The following is a 21,547-nucleotide window of genomic DNA, read 5'->3' on the forward strand; positions in this document are numbered from 1 at the left end:
TCCTCCAGGCAGAACACTGGAAATAGTGTCTGTCGGGACTCTGATTAGCATACGAATGCACCTAAAGATTCTGACATTGGCTTTATTACTTTCCTAAAGATAAAGCTATGCCAGATCACCCTACAGTTCAGTTCAGTTCAGTTCAGTCACTCAGTCGTGTCCGACTCTTTGTGACCCCATGAATCGCCGTACGCCAGGCCTCCCTGTCCATCACCAACTCCCGGAGTTCATTCAAACTCATGTCCATTGAGTTGGTGATGCCGTCCAGCCATCTCATCCTCTGTCATCCCCTTTTCCTCCTGCCCCCAATCCCTCCCAGCATCAGAGTCTTTTCCAATGAGTCAACTCTTCACATGAGGTGGCCAAAGTACTGGAGTTTCAGCTTTAGCATCATTCCTTCCAAAGAAATCCCAGGGCTGATCTCCTTCAGAATGGACTGGTTGGATCTCCTTGCAGTCCAAGGGACTCTCAAGAGTCTTCTCCAATACCACTTAAAAACTTCCAGGGCAGGAAAAAGTAGCTTTCATATAAAACTTCTGGAATCAGAATAGTGTCAGACTTTTTAGTGCTAAAGGCTTGAAAACGATGAATATGAAGGAAAATTATTTCAGTTGAGAATTCTACATGTGTCCAAATCCTTAAGTAAATACTAAATAAAATAAATACATCTCCAGACACTTAATGTATCCAAAAATTAGCTCCCAAGGATCCTATGAGGAAGCTACTAGAGGAAAGGCTCCATCAATGACAGACAAATCCCAGAAAAAGGAAGAGATGGTAAACAGAGAACTCTAATATTGGAGAGTGGCAAGAACAATCCTCAATAACAGACACGGAGGCACCCAGTAACCAGTCTAGACTGGAGCAGGTTAGAGGACTTTCTGAGAGGTTTCTTTAAGAAGATGTACTTGAAACAATACTTATGTATCTGATTGTACTGAGAAAAAAACTGATGGATCCGGAGAGTAGCTTGGGGATTAATTAGTTATAACATGGAAAGACAAAAAAAAACATAATAAAAGTTGAGTATTATCTACAGGGGAAATAAAAGTTTATGTAGGAAAGGAAAATGATCATAAAATTTATATGATCTTTATAGCATTAGCAGTAAATATTGATCTTATTAAAATTACAATATTAGGAGGATGCATGCATGCTTAGTCACTCAGTCGTGTCAAATCTTTGTAACCCCATGGACTATAGCCCACCAGGCTCCTTTGTCCATGGGATTACTCCAGGCAAGAATATTGGAGTGCATTGCCATTCTCTTCTCTGGGGGGTAAGGAGGATAAGGGGGTAGGAATTATATGTGCTTGTAAGAGAGTGGAGGGATAAAAAAGAAATAATTATCTTCCTTAGTGAAATAGTAACTATAATTTTTAAAAATCAGGAATTAGCAATATAACCCTGTTATTTAGAGAAAAAAAAATCCAAATAATTGAGCCTTTAGGAAATAAAAAACAGATGATGGGAGAAATTGCTTTTTCTTTCATAATAAAGCTTTTCTTAATGCTTTATTTATTTTAAGTCATTCAGTTCTCAAATAACTGACAGGTTTACATAATTCTTATTTGCATTTTACAAGTGAGCAATGTGAGGTATAGAGAAGGTGGGAATTTACTTAAGATCACACAGCTTTGTAAATGTTCAGCCTGTGTTTGAACCCACATAATCTGGCTTCAGAGTACAGTCATATATAACTTAATTAAAAATGAAGACTAAACTAAAAAAAAATTAGGCTAAAAAAAGAGAAAATGAGAAATGCCGCTACTAGTTGGGGAAGGAGCCCATGAAAATGTCAAATGCTCCAGGTCTCCTCCAGTTTGGGCAAACAGTAGAATTACACTTCGTGGAGCTCTTGTGGTTGGGTTGGGGCCATGTGAGCAGTTTTGCCAATGGATTTTGAGTGTGAATGTTAGTCTTGTCCCTATGAGACCTTCCAGCGTCTTTTCCCCCCGTGGGTTCTGACAAATATTTCTAGAAAGAGTATCATGACAAGACTGATAGATAGCCAGCCCTCAGCTCACCAGTGACATATAGTAGTAGCACACGGGAGAAATAAATGTTTTGCAGTTCATTTGGATACTGCAGCATGACATAGCCCATCTTGACTGATGAAAGTGAAAGTGTTAGTCACCCAGTCGTGTCCAACCCTGTGCAACCTCAGGAACGGTAGCCCACCAGGCTCCTCTGTCTATGAAATTCTCCGGGCAAGAATGCTGGAGTGGGTAGCCATTCCCTTCTCCAGGGGATCTTCCTGACCCAGGGATGGAATGCAGGTCTTCTGCATTGCAGACAGACTTTATTTTTTACTGTCTGAGCCACCAGACTGATACAAGATTTAAGCTCACTTCTCTCCCAAGAACACTGTGGCTGCCATTCTGTTTTTGCTTAGTTCAGAGTTCTGGAGCAATGATTAGGTTTCTGGACTCTGAATGCAGCTGGTCTTTAGCTTTCAAGTGCTTAGAGCATAGAGAGTTTATTTTATTCATACCAGTACATCTAGCACCTAACACGTAGTAGACAATGTTTCAGCTGATGTTTGCCAGTTGAAAAATTGGAAAATAATTGAAATTCACTCCTGTAGGGGACTGCTTTAGTGAACACAGTTGACTCCTTTATATTTCATTATGTATGTCAGGGCATTAACCTTGTGAACAATAAAGGCCATGCAATACCTCCACTGAATTTGCATCTCTAAAGCTGTGAATTAGCTGTGGCCAGTTCTTTAGCCAAAAATAAAGAAATTAATGTGGGTTTTGGTATCTTCTGTGTAGGGCTTTGGTAGGAGAAGGAATGTTTTGTTATTAGTTCTGCATTTAGAATATGCTATTGTGTTTATTGAGTACTACAGCCTCATTACAATTGGTCAGTGATTCCATTTTAATTCCAGGACATATAAAGCGCTGAGGATGGAGGGTGCACCACTCTTCAACTGGAAGATCAATGGGAAAAAAGAAGCTAGAGTTTGCCAAGATGAGTTTATGCCACTCTATGCCACATGAGTTTAATCCATTACCTAATTTAACGCTTATAACAATCCTGAAAGATAGATATTATTATGTTGGCTTTTTCTGATAGGGAACTTATGGCTCGGAGAGGTTAAATGTTCTTCTTAAGTATGCACAGTAAGTGGTAAAAATGGGATTTTTAAATAATTGTTTGTTTCTAATTACGAAAGTTGTAAACCACATAGTATCAATGTACTCAAATATTTTAAACTAAAGTTTTATAGTTTTCTGTATGCCATACCTAATTATCCTTCATTTATCCTTTTAGACTTAGAAAGATTTATGTTGTATCATCTTGGAAGATCATTTGTTTTATCCTGGAGTATGGCGGGTCAATGTTCCTCAAAGTTTGTGCCTTGGAACACTAATTCTGTGAAAAATGTTTTACAATGGCCAAATAAATTTGGAAAACGCTGGCTTAACCAAATTCAAAATGTCTTTTTATCAGAGTCTTTAATATTTAATGTCTATTTTACATTCCAGTAAAGGATATATGATGTAACAATTCCCACATTTACTTGACCAGAGACCCTCTTTCAGCTGAGCAAATTATGCAACCACTGTTCCTTGGAACACACTTTAGGTACTGTTTAAATATCCAATGTTCATTTCAATATAAAAATACTCTTCTCTTTTGGGAATTCTACTTAATGCCTTAAATCTTGCTTGATGCTATATGTATATTTACATCCCTGTGGGGGGAAAATATGTACATGATAAAAGTTGAATGGCAACTATAGAAATGACTGAGCTATCAAGACAATCATTTTCCGATTATTGGACTGTGACCCAGTGGTATTGGAGAGAGCATCTAAATCCTCAGATAATATAAAAAACAATCCCTCATTCCACGAGTAGTGTTAGCTTTGCCCCTCTGATCTTTATCAGAAAACACAAAATGGCTTATGAGTTGCAAAGAAAAATCTATCCAATTGCTTTATCAGTTTTGCATGCCATGCTGGAGCTGAGGGACAGGGAAATGATGGAAAGGCAGAAGAAGAGAAAGGAGCCTAGGTAACACCTGACTTGGTTAAATGGGCCCTGGATAACTGAGAACTAAGGGTATTTTGGCCAGTGTGGAATGTTGAAGGCTCTTTTCTGGCTGAAGTTTTCCTAAAGATCCAAGAATGAAATTCCCCTTGGGTTTCCTTCTCAAAGCTTCCTCCATGCATATTCACATTTCCTAATGAACCAGCCACTCATTAGAACATGATTTTCTTGCAAACACTTGCCCTCATTTCTAGCTATAGCTGGCATTTCTTAACAGCTCAGTTGTCATAGCTATATAGCAATTGGGAACAACTTTTGCTAGTGCTTAATATGATTTCCTTATACCCAGTCAAAACCTGTTTAGCATTTCTTAGTTTCAACCATAGATTTCTAACCTAGCTGGTCTAGCAGTGCCCTCTTCTAGAGAATACAATGCAGTTAGAGTTCTGATGGGTGAAGGAGCATGGAAAATGAAAACTTTATGGAACTTTTAATTCTCCAAATAAAACTAAGTGCCTGCTCCACAAATCATTACACTGATCAGAAACCTGACCCTGTCCCATTTGAACAGCCCAAGTAGAAAAGAATCTTTTTAAAGCTTCGCAGAGATTTTCTGGGTATAGTTAGCTATGTCTAGAGAAGGTGTGCCCTACTTTGTCGTGAGCAGTAGTACCAGGAAAGATTAAAATTCAGGGGGAGAGTAAAAGCCAGCGCCCCGTCCTGATGGAAGAATGGGACTCAAATTGAGGTGTCACAAGAAGACTGGCTTGGAGACAGAAAATCTAGGTTGGTATCTTGATTCTGTTCCTTCTTGGCATTTTGACCTTGGTCAAGTCACTTAGCCTCAGGGATAATTTCCAAAATGAGGATGAAAAGAGATATTGAATGTGAAATTGGGTGTAAACTTTATTATAAATACACACAAAAGTTTGCTGATACAATTGGTTGGGCTTCCACAGGATGCTCAGAGAATTTTTGTTGCGGGTGAAAAGTCTGAGGGTGAATGTCCCAAAGACCCAGCACATGGAGAGGCTCTGTGAAGGTGCAGTTTAAACAAAGCTAGTGGCAGTTGCTATTTTTCCTGTGCTTGTCTGCAAACTGTTCCTATGGAGTGAGGGTGCGCAAGAAAGAGGAAGGGAAGGAAGGGAGAGTCTCTTCTCAAGGGTTAAAGCAAGATAGTGCTGTAAAGTGATTCCAGATGTACAAATATTAATATCTCTCTCCCTCCTTGATGAATGAGAAGGTATGACCCAGTTAGGAAGCTGCTAAAATTACCGGCGCCACTGAGACCTCAGTCGATGGCCCGGAGAAGATTTTTATCCTTACCCCGGCAACTATAATGCTGATGAAGGGCTCGGACCTGCTGCAGCAGACCTTCCAAAACTTCACTCTGTCCCTTGTGTCTGGGCGCTCTGTCGTCATAGTCTTTCCAGTCTATTGAACAAAAGAAACAAACAGAGTGAAATTTTCAAGTAGGAGAGGCCTCCTCCCTGCCTTGCCTCGGGAGCTGAGTTGTACTTATACTGCCCACAGACTCTGTGGATGAGCACCCAGCACTCGCACAAGGAGCAGGGACTGCCAAGCGTCTGGAAGCTGCCATTGTTCAGGCCCTGTACAAAACAGTAATTGTGGTTGGTGTCTTGTGTTGGGCCATTTTAAGGCAAGAGAAAATGGTAATTGAAAGCCAAAAGAAAATAGAGGATTTGGGAGTCCAGCGTCCCCTCCCGCATCTCCTTACCCTCCTTTGCAGCATCCGTGTCCTAATCAGTTCCCCTGTCGCCTCTCCATTCAGCACCCCAGGTCATGACTGCATTTCCACAGAAGGAAAGAAAGGGGTGGGAATGTGCAGACTAGATGAAATCCACAGTCCCAATGCTTTTATTGTAGGTTTCACACTTTTGGCCAAATTGACATTTCTTTCCAAGGAAAGAGCCCATGTCAGATGCCAAGAAATGGAAATCTACATTTTAGCTCTAATGAATGTCTGCTTTGGTTAGCTGGCACAGCAGCTCCTGCACATACTCTGAGCCACCAACCACCCTGTCTGCTCAGTCTCTAAATATACAGTATTAGCTTACATGGCAAATTTAAATTGCAATACCCACTGAGATTTTTCTCCCCCTTCTATTTTCATTCCATTTGGCTATGATGATATCAAAAGTAATAATCCGTATGGGACTAATGTCAAGATTATAATTCTGCTGTCTCCAATTCTAGTTTTTTTCTTTTTCTTTTTTTTTTTCAGCAGGTCAGTCATTTCAAAGTCCATCCCTTTCCTCCTCTAATCTCTTCCCCCCTGGCTTTTACTTTCTGGATCTTTCAAAAGCAACAACTTAAAGTGCTTCTTAGTTTAAATGCTTTCTCTAAAATTGGTAGACATTCTTTTCAAGAAAAGCCAGTTAGTTCATGAATATATCTGAGGCTTAAGTTCTAACTGAACAAGTTTCAGGTTCCTGCCACCTAGAGTTATTTTAAAATAGCGAGTCTCTCTTGTTCAGCCTCTTGTTAAGCTGATGCCATGATAGTTGAAAGTGAAGTGAAAGTGAGAGTCGCTCAGCTGTGTCTGACTCTTTGTGACGCCATGGACTATACAGTCCGTGGAATTCTCCAGGCAAGAATACTGGAGTGGGTAGCCTCTCCCTTCTCCAGTGGATCTTCCCAACCCAGGAATCTAACCGGCATCTCCTGCACTGCATGTGGGTTCTTTACTAGCTGAGCTATGAGGGAAGGCCGCCATGACAGTTATGTTCAGTAAAAGCATTCCGGACTGGTCCATCCTAGGCCAAGCAGTTCAGCATAGTCAGAAAGGACTCAGGTTATGGAGTCAGATAAGTCTGGTTTTAAACCCTAACACTTCGGATTCCTAGTTTGGTATCTGTAAGCTGACAGCGACTTGACTCAGTAGTATGAAAAAGGGGTAGAGTATCTATCTGGCAGGATTTTTGTGAGGATTAAATGAGAGGTGTATTATATTAGATATTCAGCAGCGTTACATGGCAAGCCTTATGTAAGTAATAATTTAAAAAGAAGGGGCCTCACTGATGGAAAGTGAACTCCCTGAATGGTGTATATGGAAACATCATTTCTCACCTTAGCAGATAATCCCCTTTGAAGGGGAAGGCCTCGGAGATTTTCTAATCCCTCTTCCTTCTCATCTATCCACCAGGTGCCCATCTTCCTTTTGCACCTCTCAGAAAATAAAGGCCCGGAGATAGCCATTCCAGTTCTAAATTATTCAGCTGGTTGGTGGCGTAGCCAGGACTATAACATATCTCATGACCCTCTGTATAGCGCTCATTCCCTTACACCATGGTGGTGTTTTTGTTTTTGCTTTCTGTTGAGAAGGAGGGTGGGAGTCTGGGTGGAGTCTGCGTGCTGTGGCTTAGCTGTGGTCGACTCGAGACAGGGAGCTGGCGTAGGTGCTTTCTGTGGACGCTGTGCCTTGTTGGCAGAAACCATGACTTAATTTCTCTCTGCCTCAGGGCCCTTCTCTGTAAAGTGAGCTTTTGAATCTCTTTTTTAGGTTATTTGTGGTTTCAGAGGAATAATGTAAGTAAAGCACTATTCTGGGCACACTGGAGATGCTCATTAAATGTTGGTAAAGCATTGTGACTTGAAACATGATGGTGTTCGTGTAGAATGGGCTAGGAAAGAGCTTTGACTGGGAAATTTAGAAATGTCCGAGGAAACAAATTCCAAGTGGCCCTTGGACTATCTATAGTGTCCCTGGTATCTGGACACAGTGAGAATAAACAATGCTTGTTTTTTCTCTTAGGTGAATGTATCTGAAGTACTCAGATAAGATGAGCAAAGCTGTTTGCTTGAGCGAGACTCCTGGGTGGCTGAATTACTACATGACTCTGAACGTACTCATACATTCTAATGAGTGTTAATACTGCCATCAATGCAGGGGGAGATGAATTAGACCTGGCCCTTTCAGCTGAGCCCTATTACATCAGAGGCGAGCTTGAACTGATGACTTTATGATACATTAGAAAATTGCTAATGCTAAATTGCAGCCTTAGTGAGCACTGGACATGATGCCAAGGTTTTTGGAAAGAATGAGTTTTTCTCATAGATGTTTGGAAGGTTCTGATGACTACATAAAATAGGAGACTTTAGGGATGAGGAAGAAAATTGAAAATATATTAAGAAATCAGGATCCTGACAGGAATAAACTTAGTGTGGTAGGAAAAGAGCAGATTGTGCCACATAATACTGTTCACTGTTCTGGTAACAAGAACACTCCAGTTGCAACACAACGCAGAGCTTACATTCGCTGGCGATATCAGGGCTCTCCTGATCGTAACTCAGACAAGCCTGTCTGGGTCCTGTTCTCTTGGTAGGTACCATGCCGTTTAACATCAGTCTATAAAAACACATTAAGGCCTTTTGTAAAAATATTTTAAAAAGCTTTATAGCTTACTGGAACATATTACCAAATTTCCAATTACTCTGTCATGTTAGAATACATTGTCCCCTAGTAAATATCTGAATGCTGATATATGTTACATCACAATGTCATACTCTGTTTATAAATAGAACCAGAGTGTTGTTATATTGTTCTTTCCAAGTGACATGGCAAGTCTGCAGCGACTGTAATGACATGTTTCGATTTCAGGTCTTTGCCAGATACCCCTACTAATCAAATGTGCTGTTTTAGAAAGTGTTGCCATTTGCTATGTTAATTACCGAGTAATAAGTAACTCTTCCCAGCCCTGGACAACTGTTCTTTTCATTCTGGAGAAAGCTCTTCAAATGGGCTGTGAGGGAGAGTATCTGAATAGAATTTGAGGTTTGCAGAACCAGGATCCATCTGATGTTTATAAGTAAACACATAAGCCAGAACTTGCGTGGGGTATGCATTTGGAGTGGGTTCCCCCCTGTTCTACTTTCAGGCATACTGTTTTTTCCCTACTTTTTTTGTTTTTTGTTTTGCTTTTCTATTCTTGTTATCCTTCCATCTTCAAAAATACACATCCTCCCTCTCTGTCCCACCCTGGAATGAGATTGGTTCCTTAAGTATCTTAGTATACTAGACAGTATAGTAGTGTCTTATCTTAATCTTGCAATATTGCCCACACGTGTTTCTGGCAAGCCTTCAGTAAGAAAGATGCCCAGGTAAGACTGGAATAGTTAAATCATCAAACGCTAGGGGACTCAGGAGTCTTAGAGATCTTTGGTATTTGTGGTCTAAGGCTTTGTATGGTCTGATTTAGCTATCTGAATCCACAAGAGGCAAGAATACACAGAAGAACTCTACAATAAAGTTCTTAATGACCCAAATAACCATGATGATGTGGTCACTCACCTAGAGCCAGACATCCTGGAGTGTGAAGCGGGCCTTAGGAAGCATTACTATGAGCAAAGCTAGTGGAGGTGATGGGGAATTCCAGCTGAACGATTTAAAATCCTAAAGGATGCTGCTGTGGAAGTCCTGCGCTCAATATGCCAGCAAATTTGGAAAACTCGGCAATGGCCACAGGACTGGAAAAGGTCAGTTTTCATTCCAATCCCAAAGAAGGACAATGTCAAAGAATGTTCAAACTGCTGCACAATTGCACTTATTTCACATGCTAGCAAGGTAATGCTCAAAATTCTTCAAGCTAGGCGTCAGCAGAACGTGAACTGAGAACTTGCAGATGTACAAGCTGGGTTTAGAAATGGCAGAGGAACCAGAGATCAAATTGCCAACATCTATTGGATCATAGAAAAAGCAAGAGAATTCAAGAAAAAACATCTACTCCTGCTTCATTGACTCTGCTAAAGCCTTTGTGTGGATCACAAAAACTGTGGAAAATTCTTGAAGAGATGGGAATACCAGGCCATCTTACCTGCCTCCTAAGAAACCTGTATGCAAGTCAAGGAGCAACAGTTAGAGCTGGACATGGAACAATGGACTGGTTCAAAATTGGGAAAGGAGTACATCAAGGCTGTATATTGTCACCCTGCTTATTTAACTTATATGTGGAGTACATCATGTGAAATGCTGGCCTGAATGAATCACAATCTGGAATCAAGATTGCTAGAAGAAATACCAATAACCTCAGAAATATCAATAACCAGGAGAAATATCAATAACCAGGAGAAATATCAATAACCTCAGAAATATTGATAATCACCCAGTGGCAGAAAATGAAGAGGAATTAAAGAGCTTCTTGATGAAGGTGAAAGAGGAGAGTTAAAAAGCTGTCTTAAAACTCAACATTCAAAAAACTAAGACCATGGCATCCGGTCAGATCACTTCTTGCAAATAGATGGGAAAAAATGGAAATAATGACAGACTTTATTTTCTTGGACTCCAAAATCACTGCAGACATTGACTGCAGCCATGAAATTGAAAGATGGTTGCTCCTTGGAAGAAAATCTGTAACAAACCTAGATAGCATATTGGAAACCAGAGACATCATTTTGCTGAAAAAGGTCTGTATAGTCAAAGCTATGGTTTTTCAATAGTCATACATGGATGTGAGAGTTGAACCATAAAGAAGGCTGAGTGCTGAAGAATTGATGCTTTCTAACTGGGGTGTAGGAGAAGACAACTAAGAGTCCCTTGGCCAAAAAGGAGATCAAACCAGTGAATCCTAAAGAAAATCAACCCCGAATATTCATTGGAAGGACTGATGCTGAAGCTGAAGCTCCAATAATTTGGTCACCTGATGTGAACAGCCAACTCACTGGAAAAGACCCTGCTGCTGAGAAAGGTTGAATGCAGGAGGAGAAGGGACGACAAGGATGAGATGATTGGATGGCATCTTTGACTCAATGGACACGAATTTGAGCAAACTCCAGGAGACAGTGAAGGACAGGGAAGCCTGGCGTGCTGCAGTCTATGGGGTCATAAATAGTCAGACACGACTGAGCGACTGAACAACAACAGCAATAATCCACCGCAGGCAGGAGTTGGTATCGGCTGGCTGGCTTTTAGTCTGATTGTCTGCCTGATAGCAGGGCGCTAGTTACTGCACAGAGTCTTGACTAGTTGCGACTTAATCCTGGCTCAGCCATGTACCAAAGTTGTGATCCTGGGCAAGGCAACATCTTCTCTCAATCCTAATTTCCTTATTAGTAGAGGAGGAGGAGAGCATGGTGGTTAAGAGCAAGGGACACAGGGTTTAGACTTGGCTTCAGTGCTTGCTAAAAATTTTGTGTTGTTGGGCTATATGTGTGTGTGTTATGTACATCAACATTAATAGTTCCCTCATCAGTAAAATAGTAAAAATCACCTCAATAGGTTTGTTATGAAGATTGACTTAATCAGTATAAAATTCTTAGGTCAACATGCAGCGTATGAGCAGCTTTAGAAATGTCAGCGCTGGTGTTGGTAGTGACGCAGAGGATAATGGTGATGTTTGTCCACCAGATGGGAACAGCAACTGCTGTTGGGGTTGAGTGACATACCGACTCTGAGAGCTCATAATGTACCACCTGGTTCATGGTTTCTCCCAGGTAAGCACTATTAGAATACTTGAAAAATGCATAAATGTATAAAAAGGAAACCAAAGAGCCTATAATCTTGTAGCCTAAATATCCACTGTTAAATTTTAATAATTATATGCGGACACGCCTACCTGATTGTGGTCAGACTCACAGTTTAAATGAGAAAAAACTGTGAAATTTGTTTATATAAAACTTATACTATACGAATGTCTTCTATACAATGTTGGTTTTTTAAAAACACCATTTTTAACGGTTGCATATTGCTCTATAGTGTGGATCCCTATACATCGTTTTATTTAACCATGAAGTTGATATTGGAATTTGTTCTCCCCATCACACATGATATTTCACTATATCAATATATTGCTGCAGTGCCCATGTTTGTTTATGGTTGTGTGTCTGCATCTGTTTCTTTCGGTTATATTCTTAGATGTATAATTATGGGATAGAAAGAAATGAATGTTCTTATAGCAGTTGATATAATATAAACATTGTTTTCCACAAAGGATGGAGCAGTTTGCACTTTCACAAGAACATGTGATACCATTTAAAATGATCACATTATGAAGATTTCTTTTTAAATTAAAATATAATTCAGAGCAATAGATTTATTATACAGAAAAATCTATCATATTGTGGTATGTCTGGAGATATTTCTTCTTATTAAATTTTCTGGTTAATAGAGAATTACCAAATATACCACACATAAATTATTAATTTTAAACTAAGGGGCTTTACTGGGTTTCTCCGCCACCATTACAAATATTACAGACTTTGTTTTTGGCAGAGTGTAGCAGGGTGCCTGTTAATAAGAAAGCTTTCCTTCTGATGGAATGTAAGTAAGATTTGCTAGATTTTTGGTGAGGGAGGGGAGGTGAGAGCTAAAGTGGATTGCATGTACTCGGGGCCAGCCGGTCCTGGTATGACATTTCAGTACCTCCCCACAAAAGCCCCGTGAAGGGTATGATCCGACCCATTCTACAGATGTTGAATTGAGACCCAGAGAGTTTAAGGAAATTTTTAAGGCCATGCAGCTAATAAAATGTATAATGGGTATCAAATTCAATTTTGCTGGTTCCAAATTCCCCCTTCTTTCATTCCACTGAGTTGCCTCCCAGGGAAACATTTCTGCAGAGGACTCATTCATTACGTGGCCAGATGCTACTCTGAGGAGGTCTTGTTAGTCCGAAGCAGTGGGGAGAGGGAATGGCAGTGGCATTCCGAGGATGGAATTGGAGTTGGAGCCTGGCCAGGCTTGAGAGAATTCACAGCCACCACCTACTAGAAGGAGAGGCACATGCTGGCGTCGTGGTCTGAGCAGGTCCCCATCCTTTCATGTTATAAGCCGACACTTGGACAAAATACTGTTGGCCCTGCAAAGTATTGAAACAGAGAGAATGATGCACTGGGAGTTTTATTCAGTCCGTTTTACTCTGTGTCTGATGAACTCATTCATCCCATGACCCACACTTTAACTTTCTAGCTTTTCTTGACTACTATGGTTTTACATGATAATAAATGTGTTTGGGGTGCCCTCTTAATTTCTTTGTGCTTTCTTTTTTCCAAAATTGGAATATCATAGTTGCTTTTCCTGACCTCCCCCCAAATATTATACACCGATTTTTAAGTCATAGTCCTATATGGTTTACCAAAACCTGCAATTTCTCACCCTTTATCTGTTTTTCCTTTTTTTCTCCTCCCTAGTGGCATATGCTATCACCTTTTTCTAACTGATCATCTTGCTTTATAAAATTGACAAGTTGTAATGAACACATTTTCAGATTAATAATTAAAGATCTGCTCCATTCTTTCAGTGGTTGCATAGTACTCCACTTTGGTTAAACACATGTATTTATTTAACCAATCATCGGTGGACAGATCGTTTCCACATTTTACGATACAATAAATAATACTGTAATAAATATTCTTTACTCAATTATTTTTTAATTAAATATTTGATGTTACTTCCTTTTAAAAACCATTATTAAAACAATAGTTTATATCTTTAATGTCTTAAGATATCAAGAATTAAGGAGTTGTGGCTGTATGGAGGTTCCTCAAAAAAAAAAGAAAAAGAACTTCAATATGATCCAGCAATTCCACATCCAGATATTTATCTAAAGAAAGCAAAACACTGATTTCAAAAGATATATTCATCTGAATGTTCATAGCTGCATTATTTACAATAAGCAAGGTATGGAAGCAATCTGTGTCCATCGGCATATGAATGGATAAAGAAGATGTGATACACACATACACACACACACACACACACACACAACAATGGACTCAGCCATAGAGTGAAGTTTTACCATTTGCAACAACATGGATGGGCCCAGAGGATATTATTCTTAGTGAAATAAACCAGAAAAAGATAAATACTGTATGATATCACTTATATGTAGAGTCTAAAAAATAAAACAAACTAGTAAATATAACAGAAAGGAAACAGACTCACAGATACAGAGAACAATCAGTGGTTACCAGTAGGAAGAGAGAAGTAGGGAGGAGAGAGAAAGGAGAAGAGAATTAAAAGGTACAAACCACTAGGTAAAAAATTAAGACGATACAGCAAGTATGTAATGTACAACACAGGGAATACAGCCAATATTTCATAACTTTAAATGACGTATGATCTATAAAAATATTGGATCACGACATTCTACACCTGAAACTAATATAACATTGTAAATAAACTGGACTTCTCTGTATTTATTTATTTTTGGCCATGCCCCTGGCGTGTGGGATCTTAGTTCCCGTCAGGATCCAACCTGTTCCCTGTGCCGCTGCAGTGGCAGCGTGGAGTCTTAACCACTGGACCACCAGGGAGGTCTCATATGCTTCAATTTTTAAAAAAGAATCAAGTTGTTTTTCGTTTGATTATAGTATTTTAAAATGTTTTGTATGGTTTTATGTTTTCGCTTTGAGGAATATTTTTTTTCCCCCAAAAGGGTATTTCAGAAGTCAACACTTGTTAAAACGTTGCTTGTAAAAATCTGTAAAATAGTGTTTGAAGTTAAAAAAAAAAATAGCAATCTTTGTAGAGCCTTTGCTAGGGAGTTAATAACAGTGGCCTTACCTATTATAAACTTAATTTTTATAACATTAAAAGTGGGTCTCTATGTACCTCAGCGTTATGGAGATTCTGTAGAAGTGTAAATCTGCTTCTAGGCTTTTATGTGATTAGGATAGTGTCTGCATTACTCTCATTGGACGGCCAAGTGGAAAAACTTAATCCCTATAAAAATTAGTTCAAATATTAGAGAATCCTCTGTGGAGAGTTTTCCATTTTTATCACCATATCACTTTTTCTTTTAAGCAGTGGAAATTCCCTTGGGTTCTCTCTGGCCCTCTTCCATCGTGTGAGCTGTAGTGTTGGGAATCAGATGCCGATAGCATCTCTGGGGGCCACCCACTCAGGGGTTTGTTTGTTCTGCTAATCCATAGTTTTGGCCCCTGGTGTAGACGTGTAAGTAAGATGAAAAGTTAAGATTCTGTGATGATGACCCAACCACCAAGAATTCTCTTAGAATAAGCTGGTTCAAACTTGAAGAAGTGCAACCTAACACAGCTTTTTAATTCTGGGCTTCAGGATTATGCTTTACAGATAACTGTTTTAGCCTTTTAGAAAAACAAGAAAATTCTCCCTCTTCCTCTCACATTTGAAGGTCCTAAGATATTAATTATTTGAGTTGGATAGAAACTAATACAGGTTCAAGTTTACCTGAAACCTTTTTTAGTTAAAACAAAATTGATGATCCAGTTTAGTTGCATTAATTGTTTGAGGAAATATAGGGTTTGTTCCAGTCTGAACTGAGTTGTTAGGTGTTTTTTATATACTGCATTTCATATGCTCATATAGTTTGTAGTTCTATAAATAATTAACATTTAGATTGGTTAAACAAATAAGCACAGTTTGTTCCAGTTTTTCATTCACAGTTTAAATTGGTTCAAGTTACTGAGAAGTGTAGGGCCACCATATATAATTTCTTTTTTTGTGAAAGCAGATTTAGACACACTTTTTTTTTTTTTTTGGTAATCAGGGGAAAGGATTTCTCTCAGGAAATTGTGTGACTCCAGTTGATGACTGATCTCAACCGAGGCTGTCGGGGTGAGGGTTAGTTGAGGCTGTTATTTTTACCATCAGACAGGGAGTCAAAATTGGATCTCTGAGAGCCTTTGATCCCTCCCCCCAGCCCCGAGATTAAACTGTGATCCAGAAAGCAGCAGCTTTCAAGGCTTGCATGAGGCCAGTCTTTTTCTGATCTCTGTAGAACATGGCAGCTTACAAAGTGGTTCATGCTGTCTGCTCTCTCCTTTGTGGGGTTCAGATTATGGATACCAGACATATCATGCTTAATGAGTGGCAGTTGTTGCCAGAGGAATGGGCATTGGCTGTTGCTTCCAAAGTAGGCATTTGCTACGAATATCCCAGCACAGACATCAGGGGCAGGGGAGCAGGGAGTGTGACGGGAGGACATGGCGTTTACCGTTGTAAGTCCTGTGATTGTGTATTTCAGGATCTGCAGGTTTTCCATGATGATTTCTCCAGCCAGAGGACAAAAGTCTTTAGACATGCTCCATTCCACTGGATGGAAACGGGAGGGTGGGGGGAAAGAGAGGGAGAGAGAAAAATAGGGAAAGAAAAAGGAAGAAGAGTTATCTATCAAGAATCTCTCTCAAAAACAGTGAAGTTTATCATCTTTCCCCTATATTGGCAATCTAACAGTTCTCAGGGTAAGGCAGTTTCCACGTCCACCATTATTTTTTAAAACAAAAGCAGGAAAAAAGCACTCACTCACTCAATAGTGATTGTGTGCGCTAAGTCATTTCAGTCGTGTATGACTCTTTGTGACCCCATGGACTGTCACTGGCCAGGCTCTTCTGTTCATGGGATTCTCTAGGCAAGAATACAGGAGTGGATTGCCATGCCCTTATCCAGGGGATCTTCCTGACCCAGGGATGGAACCTGCATCTCTTAAGTCTCCTGCAGTGACAGGCAGGTTCTTTACCCCAGCACCACCGGGTATGTATTTATGTGTATAGACACACACATGCTAAGGCATATTATATACAAGTTTGTTGTATATAGAAGATAAGTTATTTATTACATGTTAGAAGATCCCAGGGGTATTCTCACAAATAAGGAAGCCTCCTTTCATGCCCTCCTGCATAATTTGACTCCTCCTTCTAGAATAATTCTCATTTTTTTAGTGTCTTATGCTCTACTCCTCTGGCTTTGCTTCTCCTCCATGAGAGTGTCTTCCAGGATTTTTCATTGGTTTCTTTTCAGCTGGAGAATTTGGGATTTGTGGCTGACCTCTTCAGTGCTCTCCACACACCTGACATCTCCAGAGCGGATGTTCATTCACAGTTAAACCTAACACTCAAATTGTAACACCCCATTTTACTGTGAGACATGCTCTTTCCTAACATTTTCCACTCGTTGGAAAAACCCATGGTCAGGAGAGAGACATTGTACATCATCAGTAAAAAGCGTCTTAAGTGACCGTTTACACATGGCAGGATTTGAGGCAACCCTAAATGAAGCGTGAGCTTAAGTCACATGGAAGACAAGGCCTGCATATTTCTAAACCTCATGATGACAAGCTATAAACCTTAAGATTTAAATTATATTCTCTATGACACTTAAATACTTCAAAATTAAGCCAAAGCGTCTAAATCCTGCTGCTCCCCCAGACTCAGACAATTCCTCTGCTAGTGGAAGTATTCCACTAAGTACTTTTTCTTATAGGAATGTTTCTCTTCTCTTTTTCTTAATTCCCACTCGTGACTTTGCCACACATCTAGTCTACCAACCTAAAACTCGGTGCATCCTTTCCTCCTCTTTTTCTCCAGTTCCTCACAACCGGTTGATTACTATACCCAGTAAATTCTATTTTTAAATGCCTCCCATAAATTTCCCTCTCTTCCCTCACTGAAGCTATTCTAGAGCAGACTCTCATAATCATGAGCATCAACTCTGCAATTGATTTTTTTTTAGGCCTAATTAATAAACTCTCCTAATTGATTTTTCTGTTCATATCCATATCCTTATATACAATCTTCTTATTATAACCTGCATTATAGTTTTAAAATATAGATCAAATTATTTAGTTTCTCTGCCTAAAATCTTTTCTCGGTGTCTAGTTGATTTCAAAGTGAGATGTAATCTTAACAAGGCATTCAAGGACCTTCACAGTCTAGTCTCAACCTTATTGTACTATGCTTCTGTTCTGCCCTTTCCCAAAGCAAAGTCCTTGCTTTATAAATCTCTGTTGCCTGGCTGTTATTCTGCATGTTTTTATGCCTCTGCCTTGTGTTCATCTTCCAACTTTGCTTGTCAAAACCCTACTAACCCTCTAAATTCCTCAGGAATAATTAATTAAATACATCTTTTTTTCTGTGTTCCCAAAGTACTTTATTTGTATAGAAATAAGGTTTAATGCACATAATTATGCTTTATTGTAGGCGTCTCTTTTTCTTGTTAGACGTTGGGAAATTTAAGAATAAGAGAAGTGTTAGTCATTTTTTCCCTCTAGATCCACACGTGGACCTGTGTTCTTGGTGCATAGAAGATGCTTACTTTAGTATTTATTTAGTATTTAGTATTTATTTATTTCACAAATCAAATACATATATATTTGTTTTATTGTGTGCATTTGCATACGTACACATGCTCACACACAGACAATTCAGAATAGACTGGTTTTCCAACATAGAGATATTTTTCTCATGTGAATCTTCTCTTTCTCCAAATTCTCGCCCTTTGAAGCTCTCAGGCACATTATAAAGTCTAATTAGAATCAAATGATTAAGGTTTTGTGTTATACCTTATAACACAGCCTATACCTTATTATAAATACATATTCTAAAAATATATCTATGGATGTATTTTAATATATGTGTTTTATATGTGTGTGTATATATGTATAATTTTTTCCCAAATGTTTTATTATGCTTAGGAGCTCTTAGCTCTTGAAAAAGCCAAGTTTCCTAAAGTCAAATTAGAGAGAGTTTGTATTCAGAGAATAATGTTGCATATTATTTTAAGCTAAAGAAAAAAGAGCAGTCACTGAGGGAATTATCACAAACAAAATGAAAATCAGTAGCACATGTGCAAGAACATTTATAAAGAACAAAGAATATAGGAAAATTCTAGAAACAAAAATATCTTTGGTTGCCATTGAGACATATATGGTTGACTGATGTGGTGAAGCCCCAAGTCCAAGGCTGAGGATCAAGAGCTTCTGATTTTGGGCTGAGGATTCAGGGTAACATCCAAAAGAAGGGCTAAGGATTAGTGGGAACAAGAGCAGATTATTTGAGAAATGATTAATGAAAAGTTTCTCAGAGATGCAGTCTTTACAATTTCTGAAGAAACAACAATTTATTTTTGAATAAGTGCTGTCATGTTCTATTGAAATATGTTCTACAAAGCATGTTTCAGATGGAAAAGAGGGCCTGGCTTCTTGAAAAACAGCACGCAAAAAAAACCCCAAATAGAAGCAGTTTTGTAGGGAGGTTATGGTCCTCTTTAGGAGTTAATAGAAAGGTTTAAGCGTTTAAGTCTAATTTGGTTTTATAATGTGTGTAGATTTCAACAGGGCAAGGATTTAGAGAAAGAGAAGACTCACGTGAAAGGAAAAAAATTCTCCACGTTGGAATGGCCAGTCCATTCTGGGACAACCTAGAATGGACTGGGAAAAAACCTAGTTTTTTTCCCCTCTTTGTACTTCCTTGGGTTGGTGGGCTCTTTTGACATACAGAAAGGTGATTCTGCTCACTCCTGGAAATAGAGTGAGTAGGAATCACTTTGAGAGTCAATTGGGAGTTCTAAGAAGGCAACTTAGTAAGGTCTCTCTGGAAAGTTATGTGCAGGTAGTTTAAAGATTTAATATTAAAGCCATGAGAAAAATCACTTATAAGTCTGCTCTAAATCCCTGAAGAGTTGGACCTGTGTATATGAAGTTTAAGACTATATAAGACTTACAATTTTCAGATAAGGATTAGGGCAACTGTTTCTACTTAGGTCTGGGAAATAGAAGCAGGGTTCAATCATGCAATAGCTCACAGCAGTTGAACATTAGTGAAAAAGGTGCCAGACAAAACCTAGGTGTTAGTATTTCTTAACCTTTGGCTCTGGCTCAAACTGGGAATCAGTGTATTTATATCAAATAGCTATGAATATTTTAAATGTGATTTGCTATTTTAACAAATATTTCGCTTTTATCTAAGCTTTAGAAATGTCAGCTGGGCGAGAGAGTTCTAGCTGAACCATCACCATTTTCCTGATGACAGTTATGTAAACCACAGGCTGAAAGCTTAAGAAGAAAAAGAGCTCCTAATGGTTTGGCCTTGTCACTTGAAGTCTATAATGTAGGGAGAAATGTCCCAGGGAGAAGGGTAGAAAATGCATGACTGGAAGCCTTAGGGTATGCAAGCAGAGAACTTAGTCAAAATGCAGGTCAATTTCATGCCTCATGGTGTGGCTTGAGGGATTAACAAACCCTGGAGTTGTAACAGTGTTATAAATGAAGAGGCCATCCTGAGTCTGCAGGAGCCTCAGTGAGGCATGCTCTACTGTGTGATGATGAGGACTGTGTAGAAGGAAAGGCATAAAGAGGTAACACTGCAGCAATGTCTAGTTTCTCTTCAATTGATTAAAAAAAAAAAATCTAAAACTTGCTGTTGTCCAGCTTCTCCCTCAAATCTCACATGACTCAAAGTCTAGAGAAGTTGTTTCACCCTCTTCACACATCAGCAGGGCAGACTGTAAAAGGTATCCTCTTGTCCAGGCCCTAACCAAGCTTTCCGCTTGAGCCTCACCAGCCACTCGACTTCAGGCCCATTGCTTATGCTGTTTTCTCTTTTGGTATGCTCGCCTTCCCCCAAATCTTCTACCCACTTCATTCAAACCCCTGGTTCCAGGACCCTTCCTTTTCACAGCTTTTCTTGGCTTTCCAAGGGAAGCCCTTTTGAAAAGTTCCCCATAGCAATTGTAATACATTGTTACATTGCACTTGCTTTATTATTTTGTATCTAAGAGATCTGTCTCCTCTTTAGTCCATGAGCTCTCTGAGAGCCTGAACCAAGCTGCATTAATACCATTAATACCATGCATCTATCATAGCACCTAGCACAATATAGGTGGCTCAGTATATATTGGGTGAACTGAACCCTTGATTCATGACTTTGGAATGCTTGAAGACTAAGATAGACAGAAATCTGACCCTGGTACTTAAAGAATAAGAAAACAGTGTTAGAATAGAAAAAATTACACTCAAAAGAGAACAGAAGTTGCTTGAGCTGCTTAATAAGTAGTTGAGATGGAGATTAATTCCTGGCTTTAAGATTCCCAGCATCCCAGGCTGTTCACTTGTCTATACTGCCTCTGAGGACCCCCAAAATTAAAGTTTATTTCCTATTCCCTATCAGCGCTTCTATGGAACCAAAACAGCATTTTTACTGGCCACACTCACCCGGTGCCTTAGCTAATGAATGGAATTTGGCTAGACTGCCCAGCCCAGCACCAGAGCATTATGAAATCTTCCCTTGATCCATCTAGTTGTGCAGTTTCTAACCTTTCAGGCCAACCATAGCACAAGAGGAAGAGAGAGGGAGAGAGGAATATGCCTAGAAACCTGGAGAAAGATCAAATATAGTCATTTCTAGAGATGAGAAGATCTGTCTTGCTAAAGCATGAACCCACTCCACACTTGTGAGTTTTAAATTGGGAACTGACGTGAAAACTCTGAATCTGGGAATTCTGTTTAGGTCTGGCAACATACGAGACTGGAGCCACTTGCATTTTTTATTTTAAATTCCCTGGGTAGTTCGAGGAGCAGGGGCATGCATTACTTTCAAACAAGAATCTTTATTGTTTGCATAGCACACAGTCTTCCAGTTAATTAGAAAAACATTTTTTTCCCAAATTAAATTTCCCTAGAAAAACAATGATTTAAATTAAGGGCAAAAGGCTTTTTTTTGGGGGGGTGGGGGGAGACACTAGTAAATCCTTCCTGCACCTATTGCTTCTAGAAGACTAAAAGTACAGTTGGAATTGGAAGGCTATATTCAATTCTTTATTGTGAGATTCTGCCATC

The 21,547-nt window shown here is 39.3% G+C and overlaps 1 protein-coding gene and 1 long non-coding RNA gene across 4 annotated transcripts in view; one reads left to right on the forward strand and one right to left on the reverse strand.

Annotated features, from left to right (window-relative positions):
• The window catches only part of LOC147352761 (uncharacterized), an 81,304-nt gene extending 77,859 nt beyond the window's left edge, over nt 1–3,445 (forward strand). The window contains exon 3 of the long non-coding RNA XR_015146953.1: nt 2,894–3,445. This is a non-coding gene — a long non-coding RNA (uncharacterized LOC147352761). The remainder of the gene's footprint in view (nt 1–2,893) is intronic.
• Nucleotides 1–21,547, reverse strand: part of ANKFN1 (ankyrin repeat and fibronectin type III domain containing 1) — a 480,938-nt gene that overhangs the window by 66,432 nt on the left and 392,959 nt on the right. For all 3 annotated transcript variants that reach the window (XM_086355670.1, XM_086355668.1, XM_086355667.1), the window contains exons 8-10: nt 15,932–16,029; nt 12,724–12,814; nt 5,328–5,435 (exon numbers count right to left, since the gene is read on the reverse strand). In XM_086355670.1, coding sequence (XP_086211796.1) covers nt 5,328–5,435; nt 12,724–12,814; nt 15,932–16,029 — 297 coding nt within the window. The remainder of the gene's footprint in view (nt 1–5,327; nt 5,436–12,723; nt 12,815–15,931; nt 16,030–21,547) is intronic.

Source organism: Bos grunniens, chromosome 19, assembly GCF_055505025.1.
Source record: "Bos grunniens cultivar Pamir isolate PY7600 chromosome 19, Bosgru_T2T1.0, whole genome shotgun sequence".
Taxonomy (NCBI): Eukaryota; Metazoa; Chordata; class Mammalia; order Artiodactyla; family Bovidae; genus Bos; species Bos grunniens.